This window comes from Anabrus simplex, chromosome 1, assembly GCF_040414725.1.
Source record: "Anabrus simplex isolate iqAnaSimp1 chromosome 1, ASM4041472v1, whole genome shotgun sequence".
Lineage (NCBI taxonomy): Eukaryota > Metazoa > Arthropoda > Insecta > Orthoptera > Tettigoniidae > Anabrus > Anabrus simplex.
Genome location: NC_090265.1, coordinates 864840701 through 864859613, shown reverse-complemented (window position 1 = coordinate 864859613; position 18913 = coordinate 864840701). Strand labels below are relative to the sequence as shown.

Sequence of the window (18913 nt, the reverse complement as noted above, 5' to 3'; positions counted from 1 at the left end):
TGAGAATGCTGTAAAACATTTTTTCCAAAGATATTACAATACCGGAGAAAATGTCGGGCGATCGCAAAATGAACACTGCACCTGAACGGGAATTTGTCGGGCTGTCACGTTATGGGCAAGCGCGTGCAGCCCGAGAATGTCTCGGACGTGCCATGAAGAGATATATGAGTGATTCCGATTTGTATTTTAGAAATTACATAGCATGAAATAGTTGTGTTTTCTACTGATTTTTTGTGGATGGTGTTCAATAAATGTTCTTTTTCAGGCATAATGATATGATTCGTTCAAGACCGACTCCAATCCTCAGACCGTAATATAAAAAGAACATAGCGGGCGAAGTAGCCGGATTGTTGGTATTGGCTAACACGAAAATATCACGTACATATTATATAAACGGCGGTAATTTAATACGATAAATCTAACATCGTAGGGAAAATCACTTTTACACGTATGAAAACGCTTCGCCAACAAGTACGCACCACATATAATCAACTAGAATCACATATATTCTACTAGAAAAGAGACCAACAAGCTGATTATTTTAGACATTTCAATTCGTCAAATAACGTTTTCTCTTAGATTTCACTTCGCTGGATAAATGAAAACACGTGATAAAACTGTTAAAATGATATTTCTAACATCATTTTGAATGTTTCAAAATAAATTAAGGTGCGAGATTCCTCGATTTATTCGCTCTCACGAGAACTGTGAAACATAACTTTTTGCCTTAGTTTTGAAGTGGCGGATAATTTCTTAAATTCACCACCCAATGAATGGAAGTACACTCAAAATAATAATATTATTGGCTTTACGTCCTACTAACTACATTTTTACGGGTTTCGGAAACGTCGAAATGCCGAAATTTAGTTCTGCAGTAGCTCCTTTACGTGCCAGTAAATCTACCGACACGAGGCTGACGTATTTCAGCACGTTCAAATACCACCGGACTGAGCCAGGATCGAATCTACCAACTTGGGATCAGAAGGCCAGCGCCTTAACCGTCTGAGTCACTCAGATCAAGTACACCCGTAATGATTATGTTAACCCAATGAACGGCCCTAGTAATGTTAGTATAATGTTGACGTATGGCATAACAGCACTTTACTCAATGATAGTAACCTTAGTAATGAAACGTTCAGACACTAAATATATAAAAGGTTTATACCCATTAAAGAACATGAGTGCAAAAACTCTATTGACTAACAATTGAAATTAACCACATGCACGAGCTTCAGTTCGGCGCAGTCTGCTTGATAACATATAGCCACAGCATGGATCGGAAGGTGTTGGTAGTGTAAAACCCTGTGTTACAAACCCAGCTAATCCCTCTAAGTCACTATTTCTTTTGTGTAACAGTATACAGATTGCTCCATCTGTCACACTTATAAGTGTTGTTGCACTCCAAAATTCAGCCAAACATTTCCGCAGGCAAAGCACAGATTATTGTAAAATACACTTGCATCTAAATCACTAGACACTTTGAAGCACATAGACACTGACGGAATATCGCAATATCAATTATATTCTAAGTTAATATTTTTCGAGGAACACGAATAGTTTGGAAGTAGAGAACTGGCTTCCCTAACCTGAGACTTATTCTCAAAATGATGTATGCACGCAACGATTTTGCCATGGGCTTCAAAATAATCACGATGTATATTCCTAATCGATTTCTCTTCTAATGTTCTATTCCGTAGGAAATTTAAGAATAGTTGTATGAGAGGCATTGCTATAGTTAGACTAAAAACTGGTCCACCTAGTGCACTCATGTTCTTTAATGGGTAAAAACACGACCATAACAAACACATTCTCGCATTACTCCGTATAATTACAGATCCTATGTATCCACTGACTCATATAAATACACTCGCACACTTATATTCTACAAAGAAAGTAACATTTATCCTCAAATTTCATAAAATTACACCGACTACATACGATAACAACAAACCAAAACAAACCCACATTTCCAAAAATTCCGGCTACTCGATTCGCCATCTTTGAACGATCGAGAGTAGCATTAAGGTCTGAGGATTGGAGTCGGTCTTGGTTCGTTCCACTGTTTGGAAACTATCGATTACTGTCGATAGTAGAGCTTATAATATCGGCAAATATCGATGGCGATTGCTATCGATAGTTTGCCGCCTCTAAAGCGAACTAATATTAACCACTGCCGACTTGATGTGTCGCTTTAGCTAAGGAGCGCAGCGAGGGATCCAGTCGGCCGTGTATTAACTTAAAAGATGAGTTAGTGAGTATTTTGACAACATGTCAGTTAAATAGGCAGTTGAATTCGCTTGATAATATTTGAGCTGCAGATTAGAAAGAGAGCCAATAAACAACTGATGATTGTAATGGATTGAATAGAGTAATTTCCCAGATTTAAAGAGTGATTGTCCTCAAGACTTAAGGGTAAAATGTAATTGAAGGACATAGTTTAGTTGGGATGTTGGTCCCGCATTGCTTCACTTTCCGTTAATTTGGGCGTTGACCTAATCACGTTTCTATTATTACAGGTTCGACCTAGTACCTCATTTAACATGTACCATGTTTCATTGAATAAACCCAGGGTATTTATTTGTAGTTGATAGTTCTCATTCAGTAGAGTTACGGACACCTCTCCACTGAAAAAACTACAACCGGTTTTCCAGTCATTGACCGGGTCAGGGATGGAATGAATGAAGCCCCATCTTGCGACGAAGATAGGAAATGTGCCGGCTGCCGAGGCCTGTCACACTCCTCTGGGGCAATGATTAATTACTGACAGATGAAATGAAATGATAATGGAGAGTGTTGCTGGTATGAAAGATGACGAGGGAAACCTGGAATACGCGGAGAAAAACCTGTCCCGCCTCCGCTTGGTTCAGCACAAATCTTACATGGAGTGACCGGGATTTGAACCACGGAACCCAGCGTTGAGAGGGCGACGCGCTGCCGCCTGAGCCACGGAGGCTTCACATATCTCCACTAACCCTCCTAGTTTAATTACTTCAATTGTAACGGACTGAGCACGCTCTGGAGACAGTTTCTCATCGCCGAGGCATTCATGGAGGATAGTGAGGATTATAGAGGGTTCTTATGATTCTTGGCCATAGTGTGGAATCAGCCCCCTTTGCCATCCCAACAACGGGTGCAGTATATCTGTACGTTACTGCCAGTAAAATTCAGTACGACCTTCAACTTACTTGTGTTATGCTAGATTATCATATCAACTTACTTGTATCGGGAAGATTATCATAATCATTAGCCCAAGTGCAGAATGGGGTAGGTTCATGGTTTTCCCACCAGCAGGCCTTTCCTTGTTGAGCTGCGCTGCTTTCCTGCCAAAGATCCATGCGATTAACGTAAAGATGACAGTCAGGAAGAAGCAGCCAACGTGAACCACTTTCTTGATCATATCAGGACAGTGACAACATAATCGGTAAGCCAGAACTCCTGCGAACGAAATAAATAGTGGTCAGGACAGTTCTCAAAATGAATCCTAGTTTGTTTACTGAAATGAAAATCCACAGCCTGTTTCCAGTCATTCGACCGGGTCAGGAATGAAATGAATGAAGCCCGCATCTTAGCGCCGAGGATAGGAATTGTGCTGGCTGCCTAAGTCTGTCGTACTCCTCTGGGACAATGATTAATGACTGACAGATGAAATGAAATGGTATTGGAAAGTGCTGCTGGTATGAAAGATGACAGGGAAAACCGGAGTACCCGGAGAAAAACCTGTCCAACCTCCGCTTTGTCCAGTATAAATCTTACATGGAGTGACCGAGATTTGAATCACGAACCCAGCGGTGAGAGGCCGGCAGTAGTATAATAGGACTGTTCGGCCGCCGCCACCGCCACCGGGCTCCCAGAAGCCTGCTCCTCCTCCTCCTTCCGAGGAGCCTTCCCAGGGGCCCGTGCATCCTCCTCCCGGGAGCCTTCCCAGGGGCCTGCTCCTCCTCGCGCGGGAAATTTGAATTAGTAAACAAAGCCACGTGCTTTTTTGACAGCCATGTGCTTTTTGACAGACAACAACGCATCGCTAACCTCAGTAGTACCAACTTGACGGGCCTAAACCTTAGTGGTACCAACTTAACCTAACTAGGGCGAGATTTGAATCGGTAAACAAATCCAGATGCTTTTTGACAGCCACGTGCTTTTTTGACAGCTATCATCGACAAAAACGTATCGCAAACCTCAGTACTACCATCTTAACGGGCCTAAACCTTAGTGGAACCAACTTAACCTAACTAGCGCGAGATTTGAATCGGTAAAAACAAATCTACATGCTTTTTTGACAGCTGTCATCCGCCATCTTTAATCAAGAGAGCGCCGTGCTGCCCTCTTTAGCTACATATCTTTGAAATGTGGTGGGGGATAATTTGAAAAAATGCTTATTGATAGCAGCCACATTTAACTGACAGAGCACCGTGCTGCACTCTGGTGGCAGGCAATTACACGTGACAGCAGCCGTCTTTAATCAAGAGATCACAGTGCTGCATTCTTTAGCTGAAATGTGGTGGCGGCAATTTGAAAAAAAAAACGTCCTCTTGTTTGGAAACAAAGCCACGTACTTTTTTGACAGCTACCATCCGCAATCTTTAATCAAGAGAGCACCGTGCTGCACTCTTTAGCTACATACCTTTCAAACGTGGTGGCGGCAATTTGAAAATTCTACTCGCTCTTGTTTGGAATCAAACCTACGTGCGTTTTTGACAGCTGTCATCCGCCATCTTTAATCAACAAAGCACCGTGCTACCCTCCTTAGTTGAAATGTGGTGGCGGACAATTTGAAAAATTATTTTTGACAGCAGCCATCTTTAATCAACAGAGCACCGTGCTGCTATCTTTATCGTAGTAGTAGACAATTTCTACGTCACAGCTGTCATCCGCCATCTTGCATCGCAAACCTCAGTGCCGCACTCTTTAGGTGAAATATGGTGGTGGATAACTAAAAAAAAAGTCTACAGCAACCATCTCTCGACGCTAATTGCACAAGATGGTGGCTATACATAACTCCTTAAGGGTCCTTACGCAAGATGGCTGCTATACATAGGTTCTTATGAGACTCCCTTGGGATGCTTGCGAAAGATGGCGGCTATACATGGCTCCTTATGAAACGGCTTAAGTGTGCTTGCACAAGATGGCTTGAGACGCCCTACGGATGCTTGCGCAAAATGGCGGACACAAGATGGCGGCTATACACGACTCCTTATGAGACGCCTTAAGGGCGCTTGTACAAGATGGCCGCTGCTCTTATGAAGAAAGCTAGCTTAAAGCTTAACGTGCCGTGCTAGTTCGATTCATTAAATTTGGGGTTTAAATGCAAAATGTTAAATATTTCAAAAACGGTGCATCGTAGAGCAAAACGGACAAAAAATTTTCCGCCTAATACTCAGGTTCGCAGTATGAGGAACATGATAGCATAAGAAAACATAGTTTAATGATGGGATCAACGGTTCGGTTCCTACTTAGGCCGCATCCGGGAGATAGTAGGTTCGAATCCCACTATCGGCTGCCCTGAAAATGGTTTTCCGTAGTTTCCCATTTTCACACCAGGCAAATGCTGGGGCTGTACCTTAATTAAGGCCACGGCCGCTTCCTTCCAACTCCTAGTCCTTTCCTATCCCATCGTCGCCATAAGACCTATCTGTGTCGGTGCGACGTAAAGCCCCTAGCCTACTTAGGCCCTTTGGCATTTGCTCTGTTTTAGCTTGTACTGAAGCAAGTTTTTGTAACATGATCAGGTCTAGCTATGGTAGAGAGTATAACGTGCCGTGCCAGTTCGATTCATTAAATTTGGGGCTCAAATGCAAAATGTTAAATATCTCGAAAACGGTGCATAGTAGAGCAAAACGGACAGATTTCTTCCGCCCAATACATCGGTTCGCAGTATCAGGAACATTGTAGCATAAGAAAAACATAGTCTAATGATGAGATCAACGGTTCGGTTCCTACTTAGACCCTTTGGCATTTGCTCTGTTTTAGCTTGTACTGAAGCAAGTTTTTGTAACATGATCAGGTCTAGCTATGGTAGAGAGTATAACGTGCCGTGCCAAATCAATTCATTATATTTGGGGCTCAAATGCAAAATGTTAAATATCTGGAAAACGGTGCATCGTAGAGCAAAACGGACAAACGTTTTCTGCCTAATGGCTAGGTTCGCAGTATGAGAAACATGATAGCATAAGAAAAAATAGTTTAATGATGAGATCAACGGTTTGGTTCCTTCTTAGACTCTTTGACATTGACGGCTTTCTAACTCTACAAGATGGCGGCTATACATAGCTTCTTATGAGACAGCTTAACGGTCCTTGCACAAGATGGCTTGAGACGCCCTAGGGATGCTTGCCAAATATGACGGACACAAAATGGCGGCTATACACAGCTCCTTATGAGATAGCCTAGGGGTGCTCGCACAAGATAACGGCTACTCTTATGAAGAAAGCTAGCTTAGAAGCTACTGCGCAAGATGGCGACTGCTGTTATGCATACGGTGGAGAGCAATTTGAAATTCCACGTGCTCTTGTTTGTAAAATTCTACATGCTATTTTTTACAGCCCTCATCTTTAATCAACAGAGCATCGTGCAGGTATCTTTACAGCATTAAACCTCATACATTTGAAATGTGGTGGTGGGTAATTTGAAAAATTCTACGTGCTTTTTTTCTTGACAGCAGCTATCTTTAAACAATAGCGGCTATACATAGCGTGTACACATCGCGTATCGATTTTGCATCTATCGGCAATTGTACTAAACTTCTTCCACTAGAGCGTGCGACTATTGCTTGTGTGTGCTGCAATCTTAACATAACCTATGTAAACGAACCTAAAGCACAACGAGTAGCGATGTATAAAATCTTATGAACATAGCAACAGCAGTAAGAATAGCAATGTTTAAATGCGGGTACACATCACGACTCGATGATGTACGCATCAACTATCGTACTAAACTGAATCGTATAAGTGTGTTGCTAACCTATGTAAGCGAACTTAAACCTCAAAGAATAGTCATGTTTAAAAGCGTGTACACGTCACCTATTGATTTTGCATGCATCAACTGTCGTACTAAATTCTTCCGTTTGATTGTGCTGCTATCTTAGCATAAACTATGTGTACGAACTTAAACCACGAAAAATAGTTCTGTTTCAAAGCGTGTATACATCACCTATCGATTATGCATGCATCGACTATTGTGCTAAAATTATTCCGCTAGAATGTACAACGTCCACATGTGTTTGTGCAGCTACTTTAGCATGACTTATGCGCACGAACATAAAGCACAAAGAATAGCGATGTTTAAAAATTTTGCGAAAATAGTAGCAGTAAGAATAGCAAGGTTTAAAAGCGTGTACACAATACCTATCAATGATGTATGCATCTTCTACTCGAGCGTGCGACCATGGCTTGTACGTGTGCTGCTACCTTAACATAACGTATGTGCACGAACTTAAAGCATAAAGAATAGCTATGTGTAAAAAACCTTGTGTACAAAGAAGAGTTTTAACTACGTAGGCGTAGATTGTCAAACTTCGCATGCTGACGTAGCATACGACGTGACCATGACGTCACGACCACGTGCTCTTGTTGGTAAACAAAGCCACGTGCTTTTCTGACAGCTGTCATCTTGACGGACCCTAACCTCACTTTGAAGGACAACAGAACATCGCTAACCTCACTGTTACCATCTTTACGGCGCTAAACCTCAAGGTTGTCACCTTATGCATGTCATAGCACGGAATTTAAAATCCAGCAACAGAACATCGCTAACCTCACTGTTGCCACCTTTAAGGCGCTAAGCCTCAAGGCTGCCACCTTATGGATGTCGTAGTGCGGAATTTAAAATCCAACAACAGAACATCGCTAACCTCACTGCTCCTATCTTGACGGGCTTGAACTTTACTGTTGCTACCTTGGTTATACGTTCTTGTGTTAGTTTACTGTTAATCGCTAAGTTGTTCGCATCATCGAACTAGAGAGTGACAAGTGTCAAGTAGATTTAAAGAAGAATCTGTTAGCAGAAGATAAAAGTCCGTCATGGAAAAACCTATTTCTAGGTATATTTGCAAAAGTGTGGAAAAGCATTTTCCGGAAGCTATCACAAGAGACGTCATGAGATATCATGTAGGACAATTTTTCAATGCAAACTTTGTAGAAGAGAGTTCAAGAACGCATACCACGCTCAACGTCATGAAACCGCGTGTAATGTAGCTTCATCGAGAACAAAATACAAAGAGCTCAACCGTATTCAAGCGAACAATGACTTATTTTTTAAAAATAAACCTCTGCGAGAGATTTTTAATTCTCCCTTGTTGTCTAGGTCTGCTACAAGTTCTGTTACTAAGCACAAACTTCAAGATAAAGAGAGGCAAGAACGTGAGTATGATAATAAGGATAATGATGTTGTCAAAACAGTTGTAAAGGGAAAGTAGAAGAAGAAGGAAATCTTAATGTTTCATTGCCATTACAGCTTGATGATTTTACTTCATTTCCTAAGCCTACTACACGTTCTGTCGCAGTGCAAACATCTCAAGAAGCGATGCAAGATGAAGAAAATTCCCACGCTTCATTGCTATCGAAACAAGTTAAGTTTGTACCTAGAAACGCCACTGCCGAAGCACGTATTACATCAAAACAAGTCTCTACACATCAACTGTCTGCATATAGACTCAAAGTTCACAACAAGCCTCTGTTACCCTATGTAAATATAAGATACTGTAAAGACCCCAACGTACTCGTAAAATGACTGCTAAGAGCCTATCATGATGCTGGTTACATACAGTACAAAGCAGATATTTTTGAAATAGAGCATGAATTACGTCGTGTAGGTATTATTAAGTAATAGCTCTCTCTCTCTCTCGACAGTACAACAGCTTAAACGCCTTCCTACAATCCCAGCGCTTACCCTCACCTAAGTCATCCTTCTGTAGTATATAGTCGATCGAGTAGATATATTCGTATAGATTATTTTCCAACATTCTCCCTTCCTTAGCGTGTTAACTCCGCCTCTAGTTGTAGAGCCGGACTCAAGCCCGGATAAAGAGAGGAGAGGCACCCTAGCCCATTAGCCCTTTAGCCCTTTAGCCCATTATCCCTTTTGCCATTTTGCCCTTTAGCCCTACAAGGAGTGTGCAGTAATCTAATCTTCTTAGAACAAAGGTATCCCCTGACTTGTTCTAAACACATGTTGCATCGAGTACAGTGTCCTATTTTAGTCTTGATCACTTATTTAGTGTTCTGAACACTTCAATCGATGTTCCGATCACATGATGAAGTTAACGACATCGAGTGCAGTGTTCGATTCTAGTCTTGTTATGTTTCAATCACCTCTTTTGTGATTTGCAAGTCTAAACATGCATAATAATGTTATCGCCGCACACTCTCGCCTTCGTGATGCAGGTTTAAATTTGTTCGATAGAGCTATGCCTCGACATAAGAGGAGGCCTTAACAGCTTATGGATAGCCGCTATTGTTTAAAGATAGCTGCTGTCAAGAAAAAGCACCTAGAATTTTTCAAATTACCCACCACCACATTTCAAATGTATGAGGTTTAATGCTGTAAAGATACCTGCACGATGCTCTGTTGATTAAAGATGAGGGCTGTAAAAAAATAGCATGTAGAATTTTACAGACAAGAGCACGTGGAATTTCAAATTGCTCTCCACCGTATGCATAACAGCAGTCGCCATCTTGCGCAGTAGCTTCTAGGCTAGCTTTCTTCATAAAAGTAGCCGTAATCTTGTGCGAGCACCCCTAGGCTATCTCATAAGGAGCTGTGTATAGCCCCCATTTTGTGTCCGTCATCTTGGGCAAGCACCCCTAAGGCTTCTCAAGCCATCTTGTGCAAGGACCGTTAAGCCGTCTCATAAGAAGCTATGTATAGCCGCCATCTTGTAGAGTTAGAAAGCCGTCAATGTCAAAGGGTCTAAGTAGGAACCAAACCGTTGATCTCATCATTAAACTACTTTTTTCTTATGCTATCATGTTTCTCATACTGCAAACCTAGCTATTAGGCAGAAAACCTTTTTCCGTTTTGCTGTACGATGCACCGTTTTCGAGATATTTAACATTTTGCATTTGAGCCCCAAATTTAATGAATTGATTTGGCACGGCACGTTATACTCTCTACCATAGCTAGACCTGATCATGTTACAAAAACTTGCTTCAGTACAAGCTAAAACAGAGCAAATGCCAAAGGGCCTAAGTAGGAACCGAACCGTGGATCCCATCATTAAACTATGTTTTTCTTATGCTATCATGTTCCTCATACTGCGAACCAGGGTATTAGGCGGAAAAAATTTTGTCCGTTTTGCTCTACTATGCACCGTTTTCGAGATATTTAACGTTTTGCATTTAAGCCCCAAATTTAATGAATCGAACTAGCACGGCACGTTAACCTCTAAGCTAGCTTCCTTCATAAGAGCAGCGGCCATCTTGTACAAGCGCCCTTAAGGCGTCTCATAAGGAGTCGTTTATAGCCGCCATCTTTTGTCCGCCATCTTGCGCAAGCATCCTTAGGGCGTCTCAAGCCATCTTGTGCAAGCACCCTTAAGCCGTCTCATAAGGAGCCATGTATAGCCGCCATCTTGCGCAAGCATCCCAAGGGAGTCTCATAAGAACCTATGTATGGCAGCCATCGTGCGTAAGGACCTTTAAGGAGTCGTGTATAGCCACCATCTTGTGCAATTAGCGTCGAGAGATGGTTGCTGTAGATTTTTTAATTATCCACCACCATATTTCACCTAAAGAGTGCGGCACTGAGGTTTGCGATGCAAGAAGGCGGATGACAGCTGTGACGTAGAAATTGTCTACTACTACGATAAAGATAGCAGCACGGTGCTCTGTTAATTAAAGATGGCGGATGATAGCTGTCAAAAAAGCACGTAGTTTTGTTTCCAAACAAGAGCGAGTAGAATTTTCAAATTGCCGCCACCACATTTGAAAGGTATGTAGCTAAAGAGTCCAGCACAGTGCTCTCTTGATTATTTTTTTCCTAGTTGCTTTACGTCGCTCCGACACAGATAGGTCTTATGGCGACGATGGGACAGGGAAGGGCTAGGAGTGGGAAGGAAGCGGCCGTGGCCTTAATTAAGGTACAGCCCCAGCATTTGCCTGGTGTGAAAATGGGAAACCACGGAAAGCCATTTTCAGGGCTGCCGACAGTGCGGTTCGAACCTACTATCTCCCGAATACTGGATACTGGCCGCACTTAAACATCTACAGCTATCGAGCTCGGTACTCTCTCTTGATTAAGGATGGCGGATGGTAGCTGTCAAATAAGCATGTAGCATTGTTTCAAAACAAGAGCACGTGGAATTTTTCAAATTGCCGCCACCACATTTCGACTAGAGAGTGCAGCACGGTGCTCTCTTGATTAAAGATGGCGGATGGTAGCTCTCAAAAAAAAGCACGTGGCTTTGTTTCCAAACAAGTGTACGTGGAATTTTTCAAATTGCCGCCACCACATTTCAACCAGAGAGTGCAGCACGGTGCTCTCTTGATTAAAGATGGCGGATGGTAGCTGTCAAGAAAAGCACGTGGCTTTGTTTCCAAACAAGAGTACGGTACGTGGAATTTTTCAAATTGCCGCCACCACATTTCAACTAGAGAGTTCAGCACGGTGCTCTCTTGATTAAGGATTGTGGATGGTAGCGGTCAAAAAAGCACGTGGCTTTGTTTCCAAACAAGAGCACGTGGAATTTTTTAAATTGCCGCCACCACATTTCAACTAAAGAATGCAGCACTTGATTAAAGATGGCTGCTGTCACGTGGAATTGCCTGCCACCAGATTGCAGCACGGTGCTCTGTCGATTAAAGATGGCTGCTATCAAAAAGCATTTTTCAAATTATCCGCCACCACATTTCAAAGATATGTAGGTAAAGAGCTCAGCACGGTGCTGTCTTGATTAAAGATGGCGGACGACAGTTGTCAAAAAAGCATGTAGATTTGTTTACCGATTCAAATCTCGCGCTAGTTAGATTAAGTTGGTACCACTAAGGTTTAGGCCCGTCAAGATGGTAGTACTGAGGTTTGCGATACGTTGTTGTCGATGATAGCTGTCAAAAAAGCACGTGGTTGTCAAAAAGCACCTGGAGTTGTTTACCGATTCAAATCTCGCGCTAGTTAGTTTAAGTTGGTACCACTAAGTTTTAGGCCCGTCAAGATGGCAGTACTGAGGTTAGCAATGCGTTGTTGTCTGTCAAAAAGCACGTGGCTGTCAAAAAAAGCACGTGGCTTTGTTTACCAATTCAAATTTCCCGCGGGAGGAAATGCAGGCCCCTGGGAAGGCTCCCGGGCGGAGGAGGATGCACGGGCCCCTGGAAAGGCCCCTCGGGAGGAGGAGGAGGAGCAGGCCTCTGGGAGCACGGTGGCGGTGGCGGCGGCCGAACTGTGCTATTATACTACTGCCGGCGCACAGCCTCCTAAGACACGGCGGCTTTTAGTTTATTTACTCCTGACGATTATTCTGCCGAGACGGTGAACTTTCTCAGTGTGAATGCTAAGTGCAACATTCGGCGAGTGATGGGATGACCGAATGAATGAATAGGAACCGTTTCAGCTTCATTCGACAAGTCGATGTCTCCATCACTTGCAGCAATAAACTTACGGCGACCAGATTACAAGCATAAAAATACGGGACACTTCGACTGCCGTTCATTATTAGGCCCTATTTCTTAACACGAGCCACAGACCTCACAGAGAGTAACCTACCATTTACGTGTAGAACATCAGTACTGATTATTATTAATTATTATTATTATTCATTCATTCATGTCGTATGGACCAACTTTGGATCACATCATTTCAACTGGCTACTTCTGGTTTTGATGTCTGCCCAGTATTTCCGCATGCGTTCTCGGTGGTGTTCATTCCTCTCCTGTGTCCATGCCTTTCCTGTTTTTAATTTTGGCTTATCTGGAAACCCTGGAACGCTTGAAGTTTCTTCTTAAGTGGGACACGTTTCTGGATGTCATTACATGTAATTCCCATTTCTTCAAGTTAATCTCAATGAACCAAGCCCCCATAGTTTTCTTCTGTTGAAAGAAGGTAACAATGCGGTTGGTCAGTCTTGTTTCGTGCATTCGTGTCAATGCCCATAAAAGGTAATTCTTCTTTTCCGGATGGTATCGGTAATCTTCTCTACGTGGGTGTGTAGTTCGTCGTTATGCCGTCCTCTGTACTCGCCATTCTCTTTGACGGGACTTAAGTTCTTTCTCAAAATCTTCCTTTCTTTATTATTATTATTATTATTATTATTATTATTATTATTATTATTATTATTATTATTATTATTATTATTATTATTAAAAACATTTGACCTCTTTAGGATTTTTCACGCGTGAAATTACCAGGATTTAATCGACTCGTTGGCTAAATGGTTAGCGTACTGGCCTTCGGTTCAGAGAGTCCCGGGTTTGATTCCCGACCGGGTCGGGGATTTTAACCTTCACTGGTTAATTCCAATGGCTCGGGGACTGGGTGTTTGTGCTGCCTCCAACATCCCTGCCAACACACACTATACACAACACCATCCTCCACCACAATAACACGCAGTTACCTACACATGGCAGATGCCACCCACCCTCATCGGAGGGTCTGCCTTACAAGGGCTGCACTCGGCTAGAAATAGCCACACGAAATTTTTAAAAAATGTAGGACAATGCAATGACGGTGCACTAGGGGAAGCATGTGCCTCTACGTGTATACAATGGAGGCATATTTTAAGCCTAGAGAGCTTAAATTTTTAACATTTGCAATCGATGAAATTAAATTATGGTTTCCTTCTAGGAACCTTATTATTATTGATGAAATTAAATTATGGTTTCCTTCTAGGAACCTTATTATTATTATTATTATTATTATTATTATTATTATTATTATTATTATTATTATTATTATTATTATTATTATTATTATTGCTTTACGTCGCACCGACACAGATAGGTCTTATGGCGACGTTGGATCAGAAAAGGCCTAGTAATGGGAAGGAAGCGGCCGTGGCCTTATTTAAGGTACAGCCCCAGCATTTATCTGGTGTGAAAATGGGAAACCACGGAAAACCATCCTCAGGGCTGCCGACAGGGGGGTTCGAACCCACTATCTCCCGGATGCGAGCTCACAGCTGCGCGCTCCTAACCGCACGGCCAACTCGCCCAGTATTATTATTATTATTATTATTATTATTATTATTATTATTATTATTATTATTAATATTATTATTATTATTATTATTATTACTGAAATGGAAGCGACCCAATTACAGTACATAAATTGTTGAAAAAGCCAATGTTAACTATGCAGGATTATAAGTTGCAATATTTAGATTTTTTTACTATTTGCTTTACGTCGCGCCGTCACAGATAGGTCTTGTAGCGACGATGGGATAGGAAAGGCGTTGGTATGGGAAGGAAGTGGCTGTGGTCTTAATTAAGGTACAGCCCCAGCCAGCATTTGCCTTGTGTGAAAATGGGAAACCACGGAAAACCATCTTCAGACCTGCCGACAGTGGGGTTCGAACCCACTATATACCGGTTGCAAGCTCACAGCTGCGCGCCTCTAACCGCACGAGCAGCTCGCCTGGCATTTACATTATATACACGTCTATCTGTCTCAATGCTTTGTTACATATAGTGCCGACCAAACAAACTGCAATTACTTTTTAACATTGAGAAATAAAAATCAGAATTTGTGATAAATAAAATTCAAACACGGTATTTTAAAATATGCGGGACGGTTTATGAAGAACAGGATAAAATGCATCCCGTACATTTTTGCTGGGACAATGGTACACTTAAAAAAAAAAAAAAATACAAGGGACATCCCTGTAAAGTAAGGGACTTCTGGTCAACCTAAGTAAACTCCTATTCAGCCACTCTGAACAGTTGGGTTTGACCAAGTGCCGAGTACGTATGAAGAAAAGTTTCGTGCAAAGTTCTGTAAAGTGTAGAATAAATGGTCTCGATGTGGGAGTGCTCAGCTATAATGGGTTTCCTTATTTCCAAAAAGGAAAGTCACTTGTAACTCGCCCGTACAGCTTCTGTCATCACAGTGTCAGTTCGTTGAAAGTAGTATAATTGGACAGTTCGGCCGCCACCTCCACCTCCGGCTCCCAGGGGCCCGCTCCACCTCCTCCTCCTGAGGGGCCTTCCAAGGAACCCGCTCCTCCTCCTCCTCAACCCGGGAGGCCTTCTCCTCCCGCGGGAAAATTGAATTGGTAAACAAAGCCACGTGCTTTTTGACAGCTATCATTGACAACAATCCGCAATCTTTAATCAAGAGAGCACCGTGCTGCACTCTTTAGCTGAAATTTGGTGGGGGCAATTTGAAAAATCCACATTCTCTTGTTTGGAAACAAACTCACGTGCTTTTTTTGACAGCTGTCATCCGTCATCTTTAATCAAGAGAGCACCGTGCTGCACACTTTAGCTACATACCTTTGAAATGTGGTGGCGGGAATTTGAAAATTTCTACGTGCTCTTATTTGGAAACAAACTCACGTGCTTTTTGACAGCTGTCATCCGCCATCTTGCATCACAAACCTCAGTGCTGCACACTTTAGCTACATACCTTTGAAATATGGTGGCGGATAATTAAAAAATCTACAGCAGCCATCTCTCGACGCTAATTGCACAAGATGGTGGCTATACATGACTCCTTAAGGGAGCTAACGCAAGATGGCTGCTATACATAGGTTCTTATGAGACGCCCTTGTGTTGCTTTCGCAAGATAGCGGTTATACATAACTCCTTATGAGACGCCCCAGGGATGCTTGCGCAAGTTGGCGGCTGCTCTTATTAGACGGCTTAAGGGTGCTTGCACAAGATGGCTTGAGACGCCCTAAGGATGTTTACGCAAGATGGCGGACACAATATGGCGGCTATACACGACTCTTTATGAGACACCTTACGGGTGCTTGCGCAAGATAGCTGCTACTCTTATGAAGAAAGCTAGCTTAGGGGCCAATGTGCCGTGCTAGTTCGATTCATTAAATTTGGGGCTTAAATGCAAAATGTTGAATATATCGAACACGGTGCGCCGTAGAGCAAAACGGACAAAAGTTTACTGCCTAATACCTAGGTTTGCAGTATGCGGAACACGATAGCATAAGAAAAACATAGTCTAATGATGAGATCAACGGTTCGGTTCCTACTTAGGCCCTTTGGCATTTACTCTGTTTTAGCTTGTATTGAAGGAAGTTTTTGTGACATAATCAGGTGTAGCTATAGTAGATAGTATAACGTGGCGTGCTGGTTCGATTCGTTAAATTTGGGACTTAAATGCAAAATGTTAAATATTTCGAAAACGGTGCATCGTAGAGCAAAACGGACAACATTTTTCTGCCTAATACGTGGGTTCGCAGTATGAGGAACATGATAGCATAAGAAAAACATAGTCTAATGATGAGATCAATGGTTCGATTCCTACTTAGACCCTTTGGCATTGGCAACTATCTAATTCTACAAGATGGCGGCTATACATAGCTTCTTATGAGACGGCTTAAGAGCGCTTGCACAAGGTGGTTGCTGTTCTTATGAGACTCCCTAGGGGTGCTTGCGCAGGGTATCAGCGACAAGACGGTGACTATACACAGCTCCTTATGATACGGTCTAGGGGTGCTTACACAAGATGGTGGCTGCTCTGATGAAGAAAGCTAGCTTAGAGACTACTGCGAAAAATGGCGGCTGCTGTTACGCATACGGTAGAGGGCAATTTGAAATTCTACGTGCTCCCGTTTGTAAAATTCTACGTGCTGTTTTTTTACAGCTGTCATCTTTAATCAACAGACCTTCGTGCAGGTATCTGTACGGCACTAAACCTCATACCTTTGAAATGTGGTGGCAGCAATTTGAAAAATTCTTTTAACAGCTGTCATCTTTAAACAATGGCGGCTATACATAGGCTGTTAAGGCCCCACCATTCTCCTCCTCCTCCTCTGCCTCCTTTGTCAAGGGATAGCTTTATCGATCAAGTTTAAACCTGCATCACGAAGGCAGGAATATGCAGCGATATCATCATTGTGCATGTTTAGACCTGCGAAACATAACAAGACTAGAATTAAACACTGTACTCGATGTCGTTAACCTCAACATGTGATCAGAACATTGATTGATGTGTTCAGAACACTACATAAGTGATTAAGACTAGAATCGAACACTGTACTCGATACAACATGTGTTTAGAACATGTTAGGGGATACCTTTGTTCTAAGAAGATGAGTTTGAAACATAACAAGACTAGAATCGAACACTGTAATGGATGTTGTTAACTTCGACATGTGATCAGAACATTGTTTGATGTGTTCAGAGCAAAAGTACAATTTCAATGGTTTTCTTACTGTAAAAAATAAAAAACACACTGTGGACATATCGCGTAGCTAACTCGCTTAGTAAACGATATTGCAAAAGTAAAACTTCAACGATTTGCCTAGTGTAAAAATTGAAAACACACTGTGCACGTATTGCGTAGCTAACTCGCTCAGTAAACGATATTGCAAATGTACAACTTCAATGATTCGCCTAGTGTAAAAAATCAGAAACACACTGTGCGCATACTCGTAGCCAACTCGCTCGGTAAACGATATAGAAAAAGTACAACTTCAAATGATTTACCTTCTAACATTCGTCTTGTACGAAAAAACTACAGAAAAACTATACTGCGTAGCTAACTCGCTCGGTAAACGATAATGTGATTTAGTTACAATAGAAAACACATAGATTTAAATCTTGTTCTATTATCGCAAACACGGAGAGTAAAATTAAACAGAACGATTGGTGCTATAAGAAATACATTGGTTACATTTAAGTCCCTAGCAGTCGAAAAAGTTATCGCATAAACATGTAGCATGAAATATTAGTCAGTCTGTTGACATGGGTTACAAGCATGTAGCTCATGCGGAACGATGTGTTTAGAACATTGCTTGATGTGTTCAGAACACTAAATAAGTGATCAAGACTAGAATAGAACACTGTACTCGATATAACATGTGTTTAGAACATGTCTCGGGATACTTTTGTTCTAAGAAGATCAGATTACAAAACAAGTGATTAAGACTAGAATCGATGGCGTTAACTTCAACATGTGATTAGAACATTGATTGATGTGTTCAGAACACTAAATAAGTGATCAAGACTAGAATAGAACACTGTACTCGATACAACATGTGTTTAGAACATATCAGGGGATGCTTTTGTTCTAAGAAGATTAGATTACAAAAGAAGACTAGAATCGACCACAGTACTCGATGTCGTTAACTTCAACATGTGATTAGAACATTGATTGATGTGTTCAGAACAAAAGGACTTTTCCTCCACCTCCTCCTCCCCTTCCTACTCCTCCGAGGGCTAATGAACTAAAGGGCTAATGGGCTAAAGGGCTCCTCCACCACCTCACCACACCCTCCTCCTTCCAGAAGGAGTTAGCTGAAGTTGGTACATTTTTAACACACTCATCGATTGTTATCAGCAAGAACGCATCTACTTTATTAAGTGTAGAAAATAATCTTTATTGGTAAATAGTTTTGTGTTCAGAACCGAAGGCATTTATACTACACATAACAGGGAATGGCACCCGAGGGTCACGTCTTATCAGAATTACCTAATAAAATCCCCGAGGTGCGATGAGTTGCGTTTTTCTAACAGAAATCAGTATCTGCTTGATTGTTTTTAGTGTTCGGAACACAGAACTTTTCAAGAAGGCAGCAGTGAGGTTAGCGATGTACTGCTGTTGGATTTTAAATTCCGCGTTACGACATGCATAAGGCCTTGAGGTTTAGCGCTGTAAAGACGACAACAGTGAGGTTAGCGATGTTCTGTTGTTGGATGAGAGCTGTAAAAAAAGCACGTAGAATTTTACAAACGAGAGCACGTAGAATTTCAAATTGCCCTCCACCGTATGCATAACAGCAGCCGCCATCTTTCGCAGTAGCCTCTAAGCT

At 41.9% G+C, this 18913-nt stretch overlaps 1 protein-coding gene across 1 annotated transcript in view; it reads right to left on the bottom strand.

Annotated features, from left to right (window-relative positions):
- The window catches only part of LOC136857656 (plasma membrane ascorbate-dependent reductase CYBRD1), a 199842-nt gene that overhangs the window by 77782 nt on the left and 103147 nt on the right, over positions 1–18913 (bottom strand). Inside the window, exon 3 of the mRNA XM_067136481.2 lies at positions 3218–3435. Coding sequence (XP_066992582.2) covers positions 3218–3435 — 218 coding nt within the window. The remainder of the gene's footprint in view (positions 1–3217; positions 3436–18913) is intronic.